Source organism: Malurus melanocephalus, unplaced genomic scaffold (assembly GCF_030028575.1).
Source record: "Malurus melanocephalus ecotype Western Australia unplaced genomic scaffold, MMel_1.1 scaffold_137, whole genome shotgun sequence".
In the NCBI taxonomy this organism is placed as follows: Eukaryota; Metazoa; Chordata; class Aves; order Passeriformes; family Maluridae; genus Malurus; species Malurus melanocephalus.
The window spans coordinates 1,513,505-1,538,037 of NW_026623369.1; the positions used below are offsets into that span (position 1 = coordinate 1,513,505).

General features: G+C 38.1%; 2 protein-coding genes across 2 annotated transcripts in view; one reads left to right on the forward strand and one right to left on the reverse strand.

The window, feature by feature from the left end:
* The window catches only part of MAPK8 (mitogen-activated protein kinase 8), a 114,944-nt gene that overhangs the window by 54,956 nt on the left and 35,455 nt on the right, over positions 1–24,533 (reverse strand). The window lies entirely within an intron of this gene.
* FRMPD2 (FERM and PDZ domain containing 2) overlaps positions 1–24,533 on the forward strand; it is a 45,885-nt gene that overhangs the window by 385 nt on the left and 20,967 nt on the right. The window contains exons 2-21 of the mRNA XM_057371012.1: positions 712–869; positions 1,827–1,892; positions 3,111–3,300; positions 4,199–4,321; positions 6,061–6,192; positions 8,516–8,600; positions 10,047–10,197; positions 11,803–11,874; positions 12,532–12,706; positions 13,380–13,530; positions 13,627–13,765; positions 14,667–14,819; positions 16,149–16,334; positions 17,181–17,337; positions 19,725–19,935; positions 20,675–20,778; positions 21,770–21,868; positions 22,942–23,049; positions 23,169–23,285; positions 23,757–23,992. Of these exons, the coding sequence (XP_057226995.1) occupies positions 712–869; positions 1,827–1,892; positions 3,111–3,300; positions 4,199–4,321; positions 6,061–6,192; positions 8,516–8,600; positions 10,047–10,197; positions 11,803–11,874; positions 12,532–12,706; positions 13,380–13,530; positions 13,627–13,765; positions 14,667–14,819; positions 16,149–16,334; positions 17,181–17,337; positions 19,725–19,935; positions 20,675–20,778; positions 21,770–21,868; positions 22,942–23,049; positions 23,169–23,285; positions 23,757–23,992 (2,813 nt within the window). The remainder of the gene's footprint in view (positions 1–711; positions 870–1,826; positions 1,893–3,110; positions 3,301–4,198; positions 4,322–6,060; positions 6,193–8,515; positions 8,601–10,046; positions 10,198–11,802; positions 11,875–12,531; positions 12,707–13,379; positions 13,531–13,626; positions 13,766–14,666; positions 14,820–16,148; positions 16,335–17,180; positions 17,338–19,724; positions 19,936–20,674; positions 20,779–21,769; positions 21,869–22,941; positions 23,050–23,168; positions 23,286–23,756; positions 23,993–24,533) is intronic.

Genomic DNA, 24,533 nt, shown 5'->3' on the forward strand with positions numbered 1-24,533 from the left:
CACAAAGAGAAAGTGCAGTGCCAGCTAGGATCATGTCCTTCATGGACTGATAGAGGAGGACAGGCAGATCCACATGGCTCTCCGTTCAGCTACTTTTATCCTTGATGATAATAATGTGACTTATCATTATGGTGATTGCTTGCCAAGCAGGCCAGCTTGAGAGAGCACAGAGCACAACTGAGCAACAAGAGAGCACTGCTGAGCAACCTGTCACATTTTGAGAACAGTTTATGCGAATGGATATTCCTTTCTTKGGGAGAATGGATGAGATGTGTTCTTACCTCATGAGCACGTAGAATCAAAATACAAAATACAGAAAACAAGTGATGTGTAACTTCTATAGCTGGAGGAGCAAACATTCATTACCAACTAGTTTTTAATAGAATGGAACACTACAGCAGTGTACAGCAGGTCCTAAAACAGACCTGCTTCCCAGCATGTGTGACTTGTATTTGCACACAACACTACAGAAAATGCAGAAAGAGCAAAAGAGAACGCTGGCCCCATGATCACCAGGCAAGGCCACAGTGATGAGGCAAGCCTGAGGTCAGACTGTGGGTCAGAACCAATGAGGTCCCCAGTCAGGTAAATCATTCTGGGTACATCTCCAGTGATGAGTGTGGCAATACAGGTGAGATGCCAGAAATATGATTTTCTGAGTGCAGTGAATCCAGTGCTTGGATCTCCATTATCTACTTCAACGTTTTTCAGACCCTGCCATCTGTGTGATTTGCCCATGGTCAGTACTACTGTCTGCTGAAGGATATTTGTCCTTCCAAAACAATACATCTCTGACAGAAGCTGCCCCTTTCAGTCCACCAGAATTGCTCCACCGTCCAAGTAAGAACCAGCGCTTTGGACTAACAAAGGTGAGGTATATTGCAAAGAAAATCTTGACAGCACCTCATGAAGACAAGCTTGTGAGTTTTAATGCAGCATACCAGGCACCTAYTATCACACCCCATTTCTAATAAAACTAATCAAATTAGGTTATAGTCAGAAAGATTTATGTGTATCTTGCAGCTTGCCATTGGATTAGCATGCATGTCAATGTCAAATTCAATTTTGAACATCAGTGTTAAAGGCCTGAAGAAGTGTATTATTTGTAAAGGCCCACAGAAAGGAAGAATATTTCTATGAAATGGTGTTTAAGCAGATATGGTAATTGYAATCCCAGAAGCAGCACTGCAGTGTCTGCATGATCAGAGGGTGGAAGWAGTCTCAGGAAGTCAGAAATATGCTCAGCTTTGTTAACAATTCATTCTTTTTCTCTCTGACGAATTAGTCTCTCTGGCAAGACAGTTAAATACAACATTCAGGCACCCAAAAGTTTTAAATTCCACTCAGACCACATCAATGCATGCTTCCCTCAGGCAGAACACCATATTTTCAGATTCCCACAWAACTGACCACTTAGACACCAGGCAGAAGCATGAAGCTGTGGAATAGGTAGCCTTTAGCCCAGTAATTATTTTCCTGCATATGACTGCTAGTCAGTCCCACAGGTAGGGGAGAACTTTGATCAGCAACGGGAGAGCTTCAAAATTAAGAAAGGAGCTCAAATTTTCTTCCCTAGTTCATCATTGAACAGAGGGCAGCTTAGCTCAGCCCCTCAAGCTGAACAGCATTAATTGCATGCAACCTAGTCCATAAACCAAGAGTCACCATTTTACTTTGAGCTATGTTTAGTCTGGTTTAAGAAAAAAATCATCTGTTTGACTTCTGCCACTTTGTGACCAAAGACACAAAAAGAGGGTGTGTCTAGTAAGAGGCTTTTCTGTACTAAGTACTGATTTCACACAGTATTTCCTTTTCTGTTTTGACAGATGCTGGTGTATTCCYTAGGAATGACCCTCTATTGGTCAGCAGATTACCAGGTTCCTCCAAACCAGGTSAGTAGCACAAACATTTTTGTTTATTCTGGTAGGTTCAAAGATTGAGAGGCATAGTCTGAAGTATTAGTAAGAGGGGCTTTATGTTTTGAACCACTAGAAAAGATTGAAAAGCTCATGTCAAGGTCTAAGCTTCACCAAAAATACCAGTTCACCCAAGTCAGGGAATTTAGTTAGAGCTCATCTTTTCTTTCCTTTTTCTTTGGTTTTTTGKTTTTTTTTTTCTGTTTCTTCAAAAACCAGAATTACTCCTATTGAGATGAATTGTGCCTTGATTTTTAAGGATGAAGATTATTTATTCTAAGACAATTAGGAACAAGATACCCAGGGAAGTTGTTAAATCATATCCCTGGGGGTATTTAAAAGATGGGTAGATGTGGCACTTGGCTACCACTTGGGTATCATGTAGTGGTGGACTTGCCAGTGTTAGGTTTATGATTGGACTTGATGATATTAATTGKTTTTTTTCAACCTAAATTAGTCTATGACTCTATTATTCTAAGATASGAAGGACTAAAAGAAAAACATCACATTGGCATGATTGTGGTGCTGCACACATTTTTGTGCTTTTTGAAAAATGGGATGCAATAATAAAATTAAATAACTCTCCTTATTTGTGAGATAATTCTATCAGTATCTCTGCTAGCTGAAATTATAAATTTCTTACTTACCTGGAATCYTTTCAAAGATTTGTAACACACATTTTGCTTCACTTCTATATTGATGCTTTTGGTTRCTTGTTTGCAATTTGGGGAGCACAAGCTTCTGGTAGCTTTAACCTCCCATTCATATTCTAAGACAAAAGGCTTTATAAGCTAAGTGGCCCTAAAATATAAGTTTCTGGTCTCTATGACAACAGTTTTGGCTGGTGTAACTCCTCACCTTTTTGAAGCTAATGCCACCACATCTTACTTGCATGCATCTTTGATTCACAGCCTAATTAACAAAGCTCTGGAGCAAACTGAACTGTCTGTCACCAGGAAGCCCCTAATTGGGCTGATGATCATTCTAGGAGATGTCAGGATATCCTGGATCCCACTAGAGGCTCGTTTAGTGCTGTTATGCTGTTTGCCTGGAATTTTCCCAAAGTCTAAAGGAATTCAGTGCCTGTTTCTCACCCAGAGTGAAAGGCTTATTACAGAAATTCCTGGTCCCAGTTTACACAGGATTTCAGTCCCCTGGGAGATGTCATTTAACAGTACTTCTATTTTGACTCAGTCCCTCCAGCTGAGTGACCAGCTCCATACACTCTTGCTGACACTGTGTGAAGATCTGCCACATAGAAGACTTTCTCCTGAATCAATCCTGGAAGCATGCGAAGAACAYCAGAGGGAATCTGCTTCCTTACCAGCAAAAGTCTACATAAAGAAAATGGTCCAGTTTGCAGTGGGAAGTGTCAGTGAGGTGGGTACTACTCTCATACTCTAATMACATCCTTTTCTGTGGTGAGAGAGATGAGTAGCAACACAGGGCACAGGTGAGTGATYGCCTGAAATTAATGCTTGTATGGATTAATGAAGTGAGATTTGGTTCTAAAGTTCTCAGCAGGAAATTGTGTGGGCACTTGTACAAGCAAATAAAGCAATGAAGCTGTCGCACACACCACTTCTACACTCCTRGGAAGTGATCCAGCTTTTGCACTTACAGTATCTTAATTTCTTTGATTAATACTGAAGTAATTCTAACCTTTACATAGACCTCATACTGGCCAAAGGAATAGACTCCACACAACAGAAAAGATTTCTCCATTGCCTCTCTGGTTTCAGACTTAATGAAATTCAAAGAAATATCATTTACATCATTTTAGGAAATGGATTCATTCTTCTTGAGTGGAACTGAACATTTGCTGTGAAATCAAGCCTGACCACATAAGGTTAGGGTTTTAATAAGCAAGCACCTTATTAAAGCTTGCTTTAATAAGCAAGCACCTGAGTTCTTTCAAAATTTGAAGTATTCAGGAACATTTTTGTTGACAAGCTGAATGACAATGGCAGAAAGCACACCACAATTTCTTTTTTGTTTTCAACCAGTATTCGTTAACAACCTGAGATTACCTTTTCCCTTGCACTCTTCAGTGCTCTCTTTACTATTGTAACAGAAGGTGTCCACTCTTAAACTTAGCTAGCATGAGAGCATGGACCCAATATACTCCATCCTGCTTTGTGTTAATCTGAGAAAATGAAGTTGCTTAAACAAAGCAAATCAGCAGYCTCTGACAGCCAGAGGGCAAGGATCACTTCACCATGAGAGTCTGAAGTCCACATATCATCTGACATTGACTTTCAATATTACTGCCTTCTAGACAGAGCAGGTGCTCACCGAAGACAGCACAGCCTCTCAGCTGAACAGAAGTCACGTGATAAGGAAAAGACTGCATGAAAAAATATCGGACACCTCAACGCTGTCATCCCAGATGAATTTTCACCAAGGTAAAGAAAGGTTTATAATCTGAACTTTCTAATAAGGATACAGACGGCCTTTTGTGTGTCTTTCCCAAGGCAGATGAATTGCTTAATTTCATGCTGTAGTGATTACATGTAGTGCTGGATAGGATAGTTACTGCTTTACATATAAATTACTTCATAATGGAAAAACTCTGAGGCAAGTCAGTGAGGTTTCTCTTCCTTATTTCCACAAAGGACAGTAGTCTCAGGGCTGTGAAGCAATGATAACAAAAGTCAGCTTGCACAGATTTGACTCTTAAAGCACTTTGTATAAAACCTGTGCATATAAAATACCTCTCCTTTCAAAACTGCTTTTGTACTTTGTATACTCCAATGTATTTTTGAAGGTGGGATTCTGTGAGGTTATCCTCCTGCCATTAAAGAATATATATATATTCCTCTTTCCTATTTGGTTACTCAAGCAAAGATTTGTGGTTTCTTTTTGATTTTAGTTTAATTTTCTATTAAAAAATGTTTTACAAATTCACACATGAATTGTTGGAGCGATTTCAAGACACAAAGCCAAATCCTACTGACTATATAAATAAACAGTATATACTGATTTTGTATTTTATTTGACTAAGATCAAGATTTATTATCCCTCAGAGTAATTCTATTACTGTGTTTTCTTCTGAGTCTCTACACTGTACTTTTCACTTTGACAGAGATTCTGATTTTGGGACAAGGGGAAAGTTGGCCCRAGCTATGCAGGCATTTTTTTTAATATGCTCAACATTAGGCATATAAGCAATACAATTCCTATTCAGCAAATCACACATATGCTGCATTAAATCAGCTAGAATCAAACGCACTTAAATACATGTGGAACATTTCTATTAGGTATTACTGGTTATAAGAAAAAGAGATTCTTTTGAAAACATACGGACAAATCACCCCTCAAGCTATATTTGTTTGTTTATTCAAAAACAGAGCTTGTAGATTCACACTTGCAAAAATAGGTAGAAATTCTGCTGCTGCCAAAAGGGATGGTTCCATCTTCAACCCCTTATTAGCCACAAATTCCTGCCAGTTTCCTTCCTTAGAATTATGTGTATGGTATAATCTCTGTTTTCCAGTAATTCAAGTCTCTTGACTTACACTTGCTGAAGGACTTCAATGAATTAGGATGTCGATTACATTGAAAAYGTGAGAGCCACACTTTGCAAGATAGAATTCCATTTCTTCCTTATTTTTAATTAAAAATTATGCTTCGGAGATTCTGTAAAAGGACGAGAGAGAATGCAAGCAAAGTAAAGTCAGTGTGCAAGAGAAATATGTACATCCTAATGAGTTAGGATGACCCCTTAATGGAATTTCTGCATCTGACTCTGGTGTGGATTRTGTCTGGGCATTGTCCACCCTGAACACAGAAAGACTTTATAGCTGAAGATTTTGGACCTCAGAGTATAAGGAATGAGAATTTTGCAGTTTATCTGCACTTTGCTACCTTTCAGTTAAACATGTAGAATAGAATTAATGTATTCAATTTGTTTTATATGGAATGGTTGAGGAGAATTATGAAAACTAATTTTGGACAGAATAAGATTATGAAAGTAATAAAATGAAGTTACCAAGCTTTCCTCAGTCTTTAATGAATTGGAGTCAGATGGTCGGATGTGGACTATATAAAAAATTGTCAATCCAAATGTTATTTACATTAACATGTAAATACAATTATTTATAATCAAAGCATGTAATTCACCATATTTCCTTTCTGTTTTCAGACAAAGGGTCCAGATTAATGAACTATAGTCAGTCAACAGAAGATTACAGRCAACTGTCTGTGGATTATAGTGACTCTAATAGTATTTCTGARAGTACATCTTTGATACTGTCTAACCGAGGACACAGGAGAGGTAAGATTTTTAWGAAAGATTGCTTATGAATTATGTATTCACCTCTTTTGTCCCCTGAAGTGTGGGACTAACCACATACCAGGGGATACTCTCATGCAACTTGTGATATCCCAGAAATTTCTTCCCTTAGGCAATAACCCTAGCATCCACTATATCAGTTAAAACACAGTAAGGTGTGCACACTGATTGCTTAGCTCATTGATGCCATAAAAAACAGTGAACTGCTGAGTAGTCCTTGTTTTTTTCTCAATGGAAGCATTAATTTGTGTGTATGATATCCAGACGCTGATTGTAATGAAATATCTAGGACCATATTACCCACACTCTTTTGAATTTAAAAGGTTTAAAATTTCTTAGACAAAAATAAAASACATAGAGCATGATCTCAAGGGAGTAATTTCCCTAGGAAAGATGGCAAAAAATTATGTATTCACTGCAATTCTATAATGACATAATTCACAGAGAGAAATTTGGCATATCCTGGGGAAAAAACCCATCATGAGTCTCTCAGCCCAAGGATGAGGAAAGTGAGGTTGGTTGTGCAACTGCTGTTAATGCTCTCCTCCTGCAAGGTGCTTTCCTGAAGCTCCAGAAKTGCAATCAGTATGAGCAGCAATAAAAACCTGAGACTGCAGCTGCTCCCTGAATGACCCATACGTGTCAGTCACATACACAGTCACACACAGTGAGGTAAACTCAGAACAGAAACCTGTTTTGTAAGCCCACAAATGACAAAGGCTCAGTCCAGTGACTTTGTGCAAGACTCAGTCTCCATTGAAACACTGGTAGCTGTTCATATTCAGGATTTTGTAAGACAAGATTCTAAAAATACATGAGTGAACACAGAATGTGAGAGCTTGTTTGCCACAGATATTCTATCATGAAATAACATAYTTTTAAAAAATTCACTTTTCTCTGAAAAGAAATATTACTATCTAGTACAGCACCRTTATCAAAGGATATCAATATCTCTATCAAGAGTGTACTTTAGAAGCTTATTTAACATATCATAAACCTAGAGATCAACTTCTTTGAGGAATACATGTTAATTTAATGTCRGGTATGTGTTGGATTTGTGATCAAAGCATGGCAGTCTGGCCACTGAAAGTAGCCAAGTTRTCTCACTGCTGTAACAGCTAGTATAGAAGGACTAAGGGGAATTTTATGTGCTCGTCAAATATATTTATATTGTGATGTGAAAACTACAGTGTAAGCAGAGAATTTTGCAAGGTTTTCTCATTAAAAAGTGTGTCGTTTCAGAACACAGGACTGTTAACTTTGGTAACTAGCTTATCTCAAATCTCACATTTTGTCACTACCATCTGCAGCTTGAAAACCCCCACATGTTTATGCTTATTTTAGCAATGTGACTGTAGATTTTTTAGGTTTTTAAATTGCCCTTGGTTGGTTGGTACACTAGAATTCGATGTCACGTTTTYGTGTTGGAATTCAGAGTGAAGTCTCAGGGTGTAGTGCATGAATGTTTTATCTAAATGATTGCTTCCACACAGCTTATCTTACCACCYCTGTCATCCTGCTGATGTAATAGTTTGATATGTAGTTCTTCAAATAAGATCAATTAAATGACCCAAATGAAGAAAAATTTAACCTTCTCACCCTTCTCTAAGGATTTCAAACATCTCTGCTAATACAAGAGACATTCATAGAACTGCCACTTGCATAACCCTYTCTGGTTCTGCCTCTAAATTTCAACCTTCATGTATTTGGACAAAGCCACACCTACCCATTCTGTAGCAACAGAGATGATTGAAGGCGAAAAACAGTGCAATACATATTTGCTAAGGACCCACAAACTATCCAACACTCCTGCCCAGTTTTTATGATGTAAAAACATTCACAAATATATTTAACATAGCAAGTAAGCAGTGGAATAGATACAATCCTTTTCATCTCATTGATTTTACATTCTACTCTGATTAAGCCAGAGAMGTTTCATGGCTTTTTCTGCCCATTTTATGCCTGGAAATAGAAGAACAAAAATTAGGCATAATTTCTGAAGAGAAAAAGCTGTTTCACAAATTACCCCCATACAGATGGAAATGACAGCCATTGTATCTACACAGCTGTTTTCCAAATTACATTCACATGAAGGGTTCTGAAGAGGAAGTAACAATAACCAGGGAACTGGGAATACTGCTGGTGTAGTATTCACTTAACCTTATTAAATAGCCATTTATCATGTCCAAGCAAGGACACAAGAGGAAGCAGCCAGTCTAAATTTCTTCCCTGTTGTAATTGTCCCATCTGATGCTGAGTGCTGCTACTATTGCTTCATTTGTGAAATTTCTTTTATTTATTTCAGGGAGAGCTCCAGAAACACACAGGTCATGTGACCCCTCACTTAGTGGGTCAAGGACACAAAGTAGCTACAAGCTTTTCATAAACAGGTAAGCTCAATTCAGATTTCTGCAAGATGGAAGCTGTTTTATAACCAAGTGACGGTTTTACAACCAACTAGGGTGGCAATGCATCAGAAAATACCTGGATTGCCATCTGAACCTGTTTAGGTAATAGTTACCACTTATGTAGAACAACCACCTTAATGAATGCATAATATTCTATTATGTAGAATAAATAAATAATATTCACCTAGACTTGGTTTGGTTCCAAGTGGAACAGTCCAAAAGCTCTGGGGAAATGGAACTTGGGCCCTGAACACTCCATAGAAAACAAGCAAATTGAGGATTTCCACATTTACTGTATATCACTGCACCCTGCYAGATGCCAGGACCTCCCAGAACAGCTGGCCCCAGATGTGTCTCCATCAGGCAGGGAAGCAGCATTAGCCCTGTGACTGAAGCAACTGGGAAGCTGCTCCACAGACACTGTGAAAGGTTGGATTTGATGATCTTAGAGGTCTTTTGTAACCTTAATGATTATATGATTTTATGATTTTTTTATACCTGTCAAGGCATTCTGTCAGAGTCCTTATTTGTGTGCATTCAGATTTTGGACACACCATGTATATGATCCATAATTTTAATTTGCATTTCCACCTCAATTGATTTTTCTCACTTGTATCAGTCATATCCAGCCCTGCACTGCCACTTTACTAGAGAGTTACAGGTAACCCAGGGATACAAGCAGTAATGAGGATTAGCCTCATTTCAGCCAAGGCATGGACAGCAGTGTAGGCATTGRCAAAGAAAACTGAGAATTGTACAAGTGATACCAACTCCTTTTCAAAAGCCAGGGGAACATCACTGCTGCCAAACAAAAGTTTTCTAGACTGGGTGTTAGCATAGTGCAGCCATTATCATGGCTGTTTCCAAACAAAAAAGAGATATAAGTATTGTCAGCCTCTAGGCACCACAAAGACCAGAATGCCATGGTTAAGCACCAAGTAATCCCTACAGACATCCCATTTAAACTGGGTTCTTGACCCAGTTAGACAGGAGTTTCTTCTTTTAACCATGACAAGAGTAATTCAGGTGCACAGGAAATACTCAATTTAGATCAATTCCCAATTAAATGTATCCCAAGCAAACAGTCTGAACTTCCTGATAAATCAGCCATGATATTCTGGGCAATATGAGATACCCCAGCACACCTGTAAACCTGCAACAAGAAAGATCTACAAGCAGGTTGCAGGATAGTGACTGCTTCTATCAAGAAAGAAGTTTCTGTCTACCTGTCTACACACACATACATTTATATGCRTCTATGCAGACATTTTTACATGCATCATATATCTGGCAGTTGTATGAGTAACAGGATTTATTTGCTGAGTATTTTGGAGCAGTAYTTACTGTACCTTAAGCTCTCTGTCCTCAAGCTGGTGTTGTGTTGATCGCATTTTATGTATTTTGCTCACTATGACATTTCTTTCGAAGGTCGGTCAGTGCTGTAGAAGAAATCCCTGGTGGAACTCAGAAGAACAGCCGACAGAACCTGCTAAGCTTGGGCTCCACCTTCTCTGTGTCTACAAAGGACTACTCAGCAGCTGCTGCATCACAGAAATGTTTCTTCCACCGGAAGGAAAAGGTGAATGATGAAAAACATATMATCTGATTTCAAAATGTTAATATCACTAAAGAGAAGCCTCTCATCTAATTCTTGTTCAACAATGACGTGCATATTAGCTACTGAGTCATCTTATTAGATGAGTATTCTAAACTGACAGTCTCCAAATTAAGCAGGATCCTGTTGTGATATCTCAGAACTGAAGGCAGTGAAAGCAGTTGTCCAAAAAGACTGTGCAAAAGCTGATAATTGAACCCTCTCTGACCTACATAAATGATTTCTGCAAGCATCAAACACCATATGGACTGTTTCCACCAACCACTTTGACAGCAGCTTCAGAACAGCAAAAAAATTTACAGAGGCACTTAACCCGAACACTTGCCAGCCAATGGTGCTCAAAGGACTTCCTTTTCTTTTTTACAATGTATACCTGGACAGAAAACAGGCTGGCAGTGAGTGTGCCCAACCAATAGTTCACACAATTGACTATTTCTAGTGGCTAAGTTGTGGTAGGACTCTGTTAAATGGAAAGGATAATGTTTCTTTGAAAAGAATTCAGATTGCAAAAATTCAGAAATAACTGAATCACAGAAAACTCCACCATGATCCTTCCTATGGAGTTTTCTGTTGTGGAAGAAGAAGGGACAGGTTTTTGGCTGATGAGCCCTTTCACCTCTTCCCAGTTCAGAATYTCAACATTGACCAGTGACAGATATTTGGTCACGAGCTTCAGTTAGATACTTCAGAAAATTATCTTTTCAAATATAAATTTGGTTTTAAATTTTATCATTRTGATTTCTGTGGCAATAATAATTGCATTTTTGAAAAAGAGTTCAGCACCTATTACATCACAGTGCTAGTCCCTCTTTCATGTGATATAAAATGCATTGTCTGTTGGCAATATTATTATTAAACAAATCCTAATTTTTTAAAAAGAAACTATCTAAATGGGTCAAGTTAGTAAGTCATGATGAATGGCTGAAAAGATTCACATCTTATCACTTGAAGACATTTAATTATTTCTGTCTGCTTAAGGGATCTAAAAGCCCAGATATATCTATGAAAACCCAATATACAAAATCAGTTGAGTTGGATGCTCAGAAAAAAAAAATTACAAAAAACATGTCAAAGTTTTTTGAAGTTAAATCAAAAGAATACAGTGTCCAGTAATAAGAACTATCAGCCAACCTTTATTATGGAGAAGAAAGCAGCTCTACATTTTAGTTTGGTTCCTAGAGAAGGAACTTAAGCTTATGCAATCACAGCGGTGTGTAKTTATGGTTTGGGTGTCTATGACTGTCCACAGAGTTATTTGGGAATCAAATAAGAAAAAATTCACAGAATAAATAAGGTTTCTGTAAGTGTCATGAGGTGCCTCACAAAGGAAATGGATCTTTACAGAGGAAAAGGCATCAGCATGAGCTTAGCCTACTTAGACCCTGGAGAGTCCATACAGGAGAGATCAACAGAGAGAAGTCTTCAATCAGCATTTGCACCTTTTTAGACACTGAAGTCAATTAGTTCCTGCATACCAATCAACAAAAATGGGTTTCATTGATGCTTGTGTTTGGGATCTTCATTCCATTAAGGAGACATCTACTAAATTTCTAAAATGCCTTCTTGCAGTTTTCAGGTCCAGAATTTATTATTTTGTCTAGTGAACCACCAGTGACCTTACAGCTGCCTGGATCAATTGTGGTAAGAACATTAAGAACTTAGAACTAGTGATTTTTTAATTGGGGTTCTTTGTAAGTAGCATCTGAGTCCCAATGCAATATTCYTTCCATGTCTCCCTCTCAAAACAAGTTATGGTTGCTGCAGAGGTACTGAGACTTGAAAGGAGGTGATTTAATTCTCAGTGCTATTCACTTATGTCTGTTGGTGCAAAAAAAAAAATYAATTTATCCTTCTCAGCTAAGAATGTGCACTTTAGCCCAAGACTTTTGAGACAAAGGTTATACAGCAAATATGCTATATGACATCCAGTGTCAATGCATGGGACTTCTTCAGCTGGCAGGTACATCCTAAAGTAGAAAGTTGACAGCAGACAGCAGTAAAAATGAAGGCAAAGAGAATTTGTAATTAGCCCCAGTTCTAGAATAGCCCTGATGATTGTAAAGTTTGAGTAGGTTCAACTGTTTCATTGTGATTCTCTGAGTCTCTATTTTATAAAAAAAAATAGAATTTTTTGTGTTAATTTATCAGAAGGGAGGCAGAGAATAACATGGTGGTGGSTCCAATTCCATCAGGTTGTGTAGAGACAGGAGAACAGCAGGCCTCAGTAATAAAATGCTGTGGAACTTACATTGCTTGTACTTGGCACTCATTCTTCATTTTTTTCTTGTGTGTTCTTAGACTAAAAAAGGGAAATCCTATTTGTCCCAAAGGGATCTCAATGTGATTCTACTCAATGGACAGTGCCTTGAGGTGCAATGTGACATCAAGACCAAGGCAAGAGATGTTTTCAACACTGTGGTGGCATATGCAAACTTGGTGGAACATTTCTACTTTGGCTTGGCTTACCTGAAAGGTAATGAGACACAGTTCAGTGACAGCTCTGTCCCTCAGAGCCTCTTTAGTCACTTTATCAATGAATTCCAGTGAGATCCTTTAAGATCCTCAGGTAGAAGCGGATACAAAGCTTGTGCAAAAGTAAGGTATGTTGGTTTAAACAGTACTGCACTGATGTAAAGGACATCGACCCTAGGACTGTACCTCAGCACAGCCATACATATTATTGACTGATATTCCCAGGCAGAAAAAGCTGCGTCTCAGCCTTGCACTCAAATAATACTGAGCCATGCAGCTCCAGCAGAAATTCCAGGAAGCACTGCACTGAGAAAGGCTGCCTGCGTTTATTCCTAGATATAAATAAAATAGATATAAAATGCACACCTTGTGTGTAGGGCATGAGAATTACAATCAGGTGCAGAACCTGAATGGTGAGCAGAATGCAAGCCCCATCAATTCACAGATACCATACTAATCCAGCATCTAACATTTGTAATCCAAAATTACATACTGTCCTAAATTCTCAATCCAAGGAGCAATAAATTAGATCATAAACAGAGAAGTAMATCTCAGCTGTCATACCCAATCCATTTTATTTTTTATTGCTAGTGATGCACTCTATGAAGACAGCAGAACTTTGAGCTGCTGAAGTATATCCAGTTTGATCATAGAAGCCAAAATTCTCATTTCAGGTAAAGAATTTTTCTTTTTGGATGAGGAAACCAAACTCTACAAAGTGGCCCCAGATGGCTGGAATGACCAACCCAAGAAGAAAATGTCCATCATTAACTTCACACTCTTTCTAAGGATAAAATTCTTTGTCAACCACTTTAATGTTATTCAGTAAGTTCACAATTCTGCTGACTGAAGGACAACCTGTAGCATTTAGGGATRCCCTTCAAAGCTCTTCCTGAGTTCCTAACCCTTTTTCTATTCCAGGCACGGCTTGACAAGGCATCAGTTTTACCTGCAGCTTCGTAAAGATATTTTGGAGGAGCGACTATATTGCAGTGATGAGACTGCCCTGAAACTTGGTGCTTTGGCTTTACAGGCAGAACTTGGCAATTATGCTTCTGAGGTGTGGATAAATAATACAGTATTTYTCAGAGGTCTCTCTCTACAACTTTTGCAGCTTTTGTTTGACACATAGTGTTTAAAGAAGAAATGTGAATAGCACAGAATTTCAGTTAATTCCTCTAGTTAAGTCCTTCAGACTTAATTAAAAAAAAAAAAAAACATTTTAATAGTTACAGAGTAGTAGTAAGCCAGGTGAATTTGACAGAAAATATAGCAGAAGGATGAGASAGTCTAGATCCTTCATAATAGATAATATACCCTAGAAACACCAGAAAATCTGGAGAAAATTTCCAATATGGGCCCAGGTTGGATGTGCAGAGGGGCTTAAAGATATTAGCAAACAGGCAAGAGAAAACCACTTGAACACTCCAGAACTCACAGTTATTTTATGCGTAGACTCAGAGCCACAAGCTGCTAAGATAGGAAGGTCACTGTATATCTGAACTAGCTGTCCTAGATTTGAAGCGCATAGAAAAGACCCATTTATGCTGTCTTCCATTCTTCACCCCTGTAATCAGTGTAGCTCTATTAATTGACCTCTGAGTGGTCTGATCYATTTAATTGGATCCATCAGGGCAATGGGTCTCCCACTGCAGGTGGTGCAGGTGCAGCTGTAGCTGTGAGCTCTAAGTGCAGGACACACCTGTAGGCCCAGCTCCTTTTTCCCCTCTGCCCAAAGAAGTGCTGTGTGCTTTAAATACCTGCCTGAGCACAGGGGCAAGAGGCACTTTGGCTGTCAGGACCCTACATGCTGTTCCCACTTTCCTTTAGGAAATGGCMACAGGGTGACTTCTGCATATGGGTCACCCTGAAAATGAAAAGCAATGAATTAGAAAAGTCAAGAAAGAAYAAAAGGCTCCTGTCTCTTTGATTTTTTTTTTTTTCATTTTTTCCCCCCACAGATGCATGGAAAGAGCTATTTTCGTGTTGAAGACTATGTTCCAGCAAGTCGAATAGAGAAAATGACCCTGGCATATGTACAGCGAGAGCTTGCTAAATTACATCGTATGAATCGCTCCCTATTTGAGGACGAAGCTGAACTAGAATTTTTAAAGGTAACTTGCCATACCACAAACACTATTYATTACTTTTGAGGTAGAAAGTCCCTCTCTGTTTTTAGTTCACTATTTGCTTCATGCCTGATATGGTGGATTTTCGATATGGTGAACAAATTTAAATAGTCAACAAAAACCTCAGAATTTCATTCTGCTGTAGGTACTGTCACTTATCACTGAGAGTTTTTATAACACATTTTGGTGTATTTGCAGCATTCTAAGTTTTGATGCARTTTTTTGGCATATTGCCAACATGTCTGGGTTCCAGAAGATTATAAAGCATGGGAATAAGCGTTTTTTTGACTTCTGAAATTACAGCAGCTGTTCAGCAAATTCCTAAACATGTAGTGATTGTTTGTTTAAAAGGATCTGTGAACCCTAGAAGTGAGGAAGTTATCTGAAATATTTTCTCATATGACTATTTCTCTRGGGCTCTAAAGTGTCACAAAGATGTGGGATGTAACTTTTTTTCCTGCTAATTTCTCTTTCTCCCCAAACCTTTCCATCAACTGAAAAATATCAGGGATTCGATAATGGATAAATATCAGTAGTCATTTTGCTGCAGTGCCACACGCTTTTATTTATAGCATCAGTTTAGTTAAGTTGCTATTTAATTATGTTAGTTCCCTATCTAACACGGTCAGTGCAATTGAAGAAATAGAGTGAAGCTTAGCATTAATGACAGTCCCATCATGCATGGCAAATCCAATGAAGAAAAGCAGCTTTGTTAGGATCTGTTTCAATTAATAATTCTGTAGGAGCCAACACATCATACAAAGTGAAAAAGATAGACCCCATGGCAAGAACATGTAAATTCCAAATATGAAAGGGATTAAAAATTAAAATCCAGATTCAGCTAGTGATTATAGATGCCCCAGTTTTCAGGACCTGAACATTTRTACTATGGTTACTTTCTGAAAAACAGATCTTCTTAACGTGTTTTATTTTGGTCACTGAAAATCTCTATTCACAACTGAAAAGTCATTTGGGGATTCTGCTGTAGCTTTCCAGAAAGCAAATATAAAGTTTTAGGATAAACTCATGTTTGTCTGCAGATCAGACAGTRAATCCTTCTCATATTCCATAGGTCTGTAAAGTGTCTGAGTCATATTTTAACATTTTTGCGGCCAGGTACAGGAGGTAGAAAGACAAGCATGAACACCCAGAACCTCTGGGTGAGTTCCTGAGACTATCCCCTGCATGGTTAGATGGCAGGGGCAGACACTGGCTCTGCAGACATTCAAAAGCATTTTCTCCTCCATCTAGCTGGCTTTTGTTCCCATGAATCTTTTTGAGTAATGCATGGTAAAAGCATTTTTTCTCTCCAAGGTGACTCAGCAACTTCCTGAATATGGAGTGTTATTCTATCGTGTGTCCCAGGATAAAAAAGGGACAGAAGGGGATATCATCCTAGGAATCTGTGCCAAAGGCATCATTGTCTAYGAGAACAAAAATCACACAAGAATTGCCAGTTTAAGATTCCAGTGGCGTGAAACAGAGAGAATTTCAGCTCAYGTAAGTTGGAACTAACAGAATCTCTTCTCTACTACGTTACTGCCCTTCTTCCTGTCATTTTGATAACTTTATTGCATTCAGATCTAGAATTAGAGTCACTCTTTATGGGTATGAAAAAAGTTTAAAATCAAAGCTGGATCTGGATGTGGATATGAAGATACTGAGTTCTTTGTGAGGTATAGTTCTGCAGTTTTTTATGCCAAGGCCAAAGTCAAATTACTATCAAACTGAATAATCTGGTGCCTGCTGTTACASAGCAGACTATGCCTCTGTGGCATAGTCCATATTCATTTCTCCCTTGTCTTTACTTCTTCTGYTTTTCTGCTTACATCATTATTCCCATCCTCACCTCTGCTAACACATTAGTATTGGTGATAAGATTGTGACCCTTTTCTAACTAGGATTTTGACATTATAGATATATTAATGTACTATTGTACAGTCAAGGTGTCATACTGCATCACACATTTCCCAGCTTGTTTGCTCTCCAGAAATGGTCCTTCTGCCCCTTGAAGATATGTTCCTTTTCACATTAAATTTATTTAATAATTTTAACATCTGTAAGGCCAAGTTTTGCAGTTTTAGCAATCTGCTCTCAATGCATTCATTGAGAGGTTCTTAGGTTCATTCCTAAGACTCTTGACTTTTGACACAGAAGTTATGATCCCAATAACAGACACCCTGCTTACAAGTACTGAATTTTCAACAGACATTTACTGCACCCAAAAGGGGTGYATTCATGCATAAATACAACTGAACAAAGCAACAAGTTTATAAAAATGAACTGTCAAAGTTTCAGGGTAGTGACTGATATATGAAGCAAGCTGTGCTTTTTTTTCCCCTTCAGAGAAAAAAATTCATGATTGAAAGCAGCTTCAGCGGCAAGAAACACACTTTCATTACYGACACAGCAAAGACATGTAAATACCTACTGGACCTCTGCTCTGCCCAGCACAAATTCAATGCACAGATGAATTCTAGACAACTTCGGCAAATTTCATCAGGTGAGGTATAAATGCGCTTTTGTTACTGGGGCCATAGGACAAGGTTATGTTTTAGGTAAGGTATATTCACCAAAGCTGAGAATTAGAAYCTGTCACCTCAATTTCACTCTGCTTCAGTTAGAAAATAATGTCTCCTACTACATTGAAAGTTAAAGGAGTCTAATTTGTCTAATTAAGTCTTATTTGGCATGTGCATGTAAGTGGGCATGTGCAGGGGGTGAATAGATATTCTCTGATGATAACAACTATGTAGCTAAACTCAAATTTAAAAAAAAAGCAAGCATGATTTCAGGAGAATTCTGCTGCAGAGAATTCTAAAGAAATATATCAGATCTAACCCAATGTACCCTGAAAAATGTTCCACACAAATTAAAACTACAGTASTATCTGGACATGCTGGAGCTGAATTCAGTTGCATAAGACATGGATGCAACCCAGTGGTTCAGTCCCAGGACAAAAMCACTAAACCAAAGGCACATGAGTCATACCCACCCAACTACATAGATGCTAGCAACTCTTAGATTTTGCCATGCCTTTGGAAGATGTGACTAGTACCTCCTCAGGCTTCAGATTTTCCTTAGTTTCTAATACAAGATTCTGTTCAAACCAGGGCAGGTACATAGCACGTCTCAGAGTTTTCAGCATGTTCTGTAAAGATGGATGAAGATTATTACGGGGAAACTGGGGCACGAGAGATGACTGAAGTCAAGTCATCTCTCTTGACTTCAGTGGAGCAACAGGACTTTTCACTAGCTCGTCCACTGTCTTGAACAGAACCATGATCATTTATAACCCCTGAGTGTTTGACCTGGTGAGTCGTTGCAGGAGAATTTGYTGRCAACAAATACTGTCATGGCRYATAACAGGATGATTGATGTATTGCRTCCTTACCATTAARATTATTTCAYRAAAGGTGAAATTCCACTTGCTTAAATTTGTAATCATGGAAAAAGGCCCCAGGATATCATTTAGGTTCAAGGCACCTTATGTTGCTTGACATCTGTAGCTTCTTACATAATTTAGTGGGACTGTGCTTTATTGCACTCCAATGAGCGCTAATAATGTGTCTTAAAATTTCCTGTGTCACATTTGCTGGTGGTCAGTTATCTTACTAAAAAATGATTACATTCCATATATAAAAGAATAAAATTGAGAACTAAGAAAATTATAACCCAAGTGCTGATTAGAAGTACAGCAAATCACTGAAACAAGACAGACTTACACCAGCCATGTGACTGCAGGTTCTGGGTTTCAGTGCGTGCTTGCTGGCCCAGAAAAAAGGCTTAGTAAGGCAATGACAGTAGTTCAAAATGCTGCCTTTGCCACCACAGTGAGGCTGTAAGAGATTATGAGATTCTTTCTGCATCCTTCTGCTTCTGCCACAYTGTTCAGATGTATAAGTCACTACAAAAGTTGATAGCAACCCTATACCTCAGAATCACCATGGCAACTCCCAGGCTGCACTAATAATGCCTCTGATCAAAGTCACTGAGGAAAGAGTGAACCTAGATTTAATGCTGCAGAGTAGTGTTCTAGAAAGTTGTATCCAGGATACTTCCTAYTATTTGTTAGGAAAACACATGGGTGTTTAGCTGTCATGTACACGCAGAATTAAAGCTCATATTTGTGCTAGCCTGTATCAAGTAGAGTTTTTGTTTTACTATCCAATGTGTCTTCAATTGCCTGCTGTCTTTCTGTCCTCCAAGTCCCCTCTCCAGCCCACCTGTTGAGAATCTAAATAAATTAATGCCTCCTTCAGAACTATCTTGTTTCAGGAAAATAAAATCTTCTGAGGGGACAGATTTGTATATAGCAGGGCTCAGTGTCCCTAAGCAAGTAGTATATTTCACAGAAAAGCAGAAAACTGGATAGTGAGCGTTGCCACTCAACTTCACTTGTGCAAATCACTCAGTTMCTTGGTGTCTCTCTGAACTTTGGARAGCATGTGTTACTGAGCTCCTGTCTTCTCAGATATACATAAACTGGAGTGGAAAAGCTGTGAAGGATGAGAAACTACCAACMTGGATAATTCAGACTCTGAAAGACAGATGTTTCTCATACATCAGTCATTTACAAAATACACCATACAGAGATATTCAGGTTTAAATTACATAGAATTGTACATTTCATCTATCTGTGGACAGTGAATTTGTAGTATAATTAATAGAAATGAAAACTAAATGCAGCATATACTTTCTATGAAAGAAAACTCCTACTCACCCCAAGGCCTAGGTATCCTCAAAGATACAAGAAAAGACATATCTGTAATGTCAATATTTCTCTGGCATATTCAAAAAGTTTTATTTAAAGTTCRTTTGAGCTTAAAAAGATGTGATAATATCAGTTCATTTGTCCTTGCTCCTTCCCCTCTCTCGCTTCTTATTTAGAGGACAGTAAATTTGTGGAAATAGACAAATCAAATTCTGCATATGCAGCTCAGCGTGAACACCTTGCCCTTATTCAGAGACTGTCTCGCTCAGAGAATGTCCTCTATGGAGCAAACCTGGAAAACCTTTCTGCTGGGATAATGAGCAAATCTTGTGATAACCTCAGTGTGGAAACCAACAMCAGGACTAGAGACAAAAGCAATCTTGGCAGGTAGGTTTGTTTTTCTCTCTAAATGTGCATAAGTCATAACTCAGTCATAACTATTATTTTAAGTTCTTAYTGTGTCACACCAAAAGGTCTGGGGCTCCGTGGTGCCAGCAGTAGTGTAAATGCAGGCAGGAAGTTAATAGACTAACAAAGATGAACTTGAAAAAGAGTGACATTAAAATTTGTACCAGACTCAAGAAGAAACCACAAATTGGGTGATAGGGAAGTATAAAAATGAGGGAGAATAAATGTAAAATCTTTAATGTCTGTGTATCTTCTCTGGAAATTACAGTATGTGAACTTAAAAACCAGCAGAAGCTGTTTTTGAGCAGGAATGGAAGGATCAACACCTAGTTGATTCCTCTATGTCCAAAGGTGCGAAGGGAACTGTGCAAGACCCTCTCCCTCTTCTCCCTCTAAATGGAGAGCAGAGCTAAATGAATCATGGTGAAGCTATCCTGTGTTTTCCTGATGCCTGCAGTCAGCTCAGAGCAAAACACAGGGAGAAATCTGTCATCATATGAGYGGTCTAATGGCAACTGTTATTTAGAAGCAAATGCTGGCAAGGATAAACTACCTCTCCCCAAAAAGGAAACATGTCCCAGAAATCAGAATACTCATTGAAAAGCTATAAACCTGTGCATTCCAAACTTGACTCTGACAGACTAATGACAATGAAGAGCGCTAAATACCATCACTGATTTTTTTTATTGTAACACAGTCTTCCTTTCCTGCCATGCAGATCTCTATCAGGGCTATCTCAGTCAGAAATGCACATCAATTTGAATGGAAAGCAAAGGAGTTATGACTTCCTCTCTATCCATTCAACTCAGAACACAATCAGTGGTGAGTATAAATAATCATAAAGAGAGACATTACCCTTCCATATTTATTGTTTCAYTTGGAGACCAAGATATAGTCTACTTAGAGATTAAAGAATATCCTTTTGTACTTCTATTCTGAAAATTAATCCAGAGTTTAGCAAGACAAGCTGTTTTCTTCCCCTTAACTCSTGCTCTCCATCAGGTTCAGTGGCAAGGGACTTCACGACAAAATGATTCTCTAATGCTCTACAGAGATGTAGTTCAGTATACCCAGAGACTCTTGCACGGGGCAATATCCCTGTGCWCAGAGGACATTGTTTGGTCTGCAACTGAGATCAACAACTCAAGAAATAATTCATGAGACAGCACAGGCTCTAGATCTTTCCTCTGTTCTTGCATTTGTATGACACTGCCTGGAATAAGGACTGGATATCTAATTTTCTATCAGAAGCCAGACTACATGCACATGGGTAACCAATCAATGGAATATGAAGCTATGCTTATTTGGTTAATCCATTTTAAAATTAGAACAGTACTTCAAACACACTGTGGCAATTGCACAATGTTAAGAGTGTTAACACTKTGGAAGTCACCCATTGCAATCAGTKYTGGTTGGATTGCACCTTTGGAGCCAAAAGGGCCCACAGAGCCTAAGAYTAGAGCCCATAGAAGATTTTGTGTCCAAATCATTCTCATGTTCAACGGGCACTATATGCCTGACTCTTTAACTATTCTAATCTTAATAAAAACATTGCAGAAAAATGTATAGTCTCCCAGAGAGGAATATTCTAGAAAGAGCTACACACTTCTGTACATAGATTTTTCTGAAGAATGAAAACTTCTGAATATTTGTTTGAGCCTCCTTCTGGAATTATATTGATTCAAAAGTAACAATAATGTTGAAATCAAGGGCAAAATATATATTAATTTTTGAAGCTCCAGTTTTGCATGATACATGAATCAATGGTSTCCTGCATTAATCTACATTTATTCTAGCTGTTTTGTTTCTGCAGCACCTGGATCACCAGCCATCCAAAAGGAAGTTTTGCTTAGTGGTCTAGAAAGAGAAATCATTTGCGTCAGCCTAAAACGTGATGCTAAGAATGGATTTGGTAAGTGAGGAACATATATGTTTGTTACTGGGACTATCAGATACTGGTGCTAGCACTGATACTTGCWGACTCAGGGGGGRCAARATTGTAAACCCTTTCAYTCCATTTATTCTTWTAATAAAGTAAGAGTCACCAATCTTTGTGARGGACTCAAAATTTGCAGGACTGAAAAGGACTAAGCACATAAATCAAGACCATTATGTTTTCAGAGGATTAACTAAGGCCATAGAGACCAAGGGAACCAAGTGCTAAGAGTAGAATGAAAGGAACATGGTTTTAGTTTTGTATCTGAAATACATATGTATTGATTTTATTTATCTCAGACCTTACAGGTAGTGCCTKTGGGGGTGCAAAATGTTTACACAAACTTCATGTGAATGTTTCTCAACTTTTGGGTTTTTATTTGGTTAATATTTTTGTTATACCATAATCACACTATATCCAGTTCTTGGATGAGTGCAGAGGACCATCAGGTTACATGGATGACCATTAATACAATTAAAAATCAAATTTATAAATGGTGCAAGTCTGTCTGTAATATCCTAATCCCAAACCCAACTATTATACCAGTGAGAAGAATATATTCGGAAACAGACAGAGTTAGAATAGTCAAATTGAACCACTTAACAAWAGAATTAATTTTCTTAGATCTCTTAGATTGAAGTCTACATGGCTCACCYCAGGTTTCCTGGCTGCATGATGTAGAAGGATATTCAAATTTATCAAATGAGCTTTTATATCAATTCCCTCCTGCAGGTGTTAAACACTACAGATCCATCTAGTTCATGACTCTTGTAAGAAAGTAGTTAAAGTCTTTAAAAGAAGAAATCCAGGAAAGCATTGCTATTGAGAAATTATATCTAAATAGTGACCAAAGTCACCAGCACACTTTAATTATAATGTAAGTTTAAAGTCTCCCAAGTCAAGACCTGGAYGCCACATAAATCAAAACTACCCATTCTTCAGATCAAGTATAAAACTTATGCCATTGGAGTAAGAGCCTTTTTGCTCCTAAGGTGCATGTTTTCTAATACTGCCAGTGTCAGCATTCTCATGCTATCTTGTTTTTGCAGGTTTTGTAATTATTGGAGGAGAAAACGTAGGAAAATTAGACCTTGGTATCTTTATTGCTTCAATTATCCCTGGGGGACCTGCAGACAGAGCTGGAAATATCAAACCAGGTCATTTTCTTTMGTTTGTAATTAGAATAAACATACTTGCATAGTTTAAAGTTAGCTCCTCTGGATTTATTTCCTTATTTAGATGTGCTTCATCTTATTTTTATCTATATTTTTTTAAGGAGGACGACTCATCTCTGTGAATAATATTAGCCTTGAGGGTGTTTCATTTAATACTGCAGTTAAAATCATCCAGAACTCTCCYGATGAAGTGGAGCTCATCATCTCTCAACCCAAAGGTATAAAGGCAAATGCCTCTGCTGGCTATGGGATGCTACCAGTTAACTCAGGACACTCACATTTATTAGGCACTGGGATATAGTRCTATATTCCTGCTACTGAGTGCCAGTCAGAACAAGCATACACTAAAACAGTCAACTTCCAGAAGGTATCTTGTGATGGCCCTGCTACATCAGTGTGAAAAAATCTATTATGGCCTGCCCTGCTGAACACTGAAGGAATTTTGGAATTTCTTTCTCTGATAGAGAATCATAATCTTCTGCAGTGATGAAGCAAACATATTTCTGAATTTTCACTTACAATAGCAGTGCTCCATTTTACAGTGACTAACTCATTTTACAGATCTGATTTCACTATCAGTTGAAATAGGAMGTTACTTTGTCCTTTCATGCTGGGTTATAACAATATTTTTCTCTARGTTTACTAGCTATTTGCATTCAATGAAGTCTTATTTTGGTATGGTTTAACAGACATGTATGAAGAAGGATTAAATGAAGAAAAGAATCTATCAAGAGGAAACAGCACTAGTGGATCTGAGATCTCTTGTGTAGACAGTGGGAGAAAGAAGATTCAGGATTGTCATACAGCTCTCCCCAAAGAACAGGACACAAATATAGATGAACTTGAGAAGACTCTTTCCCGGAATTTGGCACCAAAATTGGGCCCTAGGATTCCAGTTCCTTCAGCTGATAGTCTGGATGTAGAGGTAACTCAGATTTTGATGTTGCTCAATAATATTACACCCACCATACAACATATAGCAACATACCAGCTACATATAGAAGGGAAAACCAGCTGTGAAGGAAAGGAGAAGGAAAACCTTGGGATAAATTACASTGGAAATGTCAAAATGATAGACATGTCTGGAATATGTGAATAAAGGGGGAAACTGTTCTACAAAACGTTTTTTAAATTGTTATCTTTCCCAGTAGAGGGACAACATTTTGATTATTTTCTTACAATCTTTCATGTTTTCAAACCAGTCACAGAACATTTAGTGTCTAATTTCCTACTTTTAGACAACCTCCCTATACATACTCAGCTTATGTGCATTTAGACAGATTGCATTTTGAGTAGCATTAGCATAAGCTTCAAATAGTATCGGGGATATAGAAGATACCATTACAGGTTTACAGTGGCAGCAGGATMAAACCTTTTGTATCTTCTGGAAATGCTCTCTTAATTTCATTTATTTTTCCCTCCTATTTTTAAAAGCKGAGATGTTTTAAACTCATTAATATTTTTTT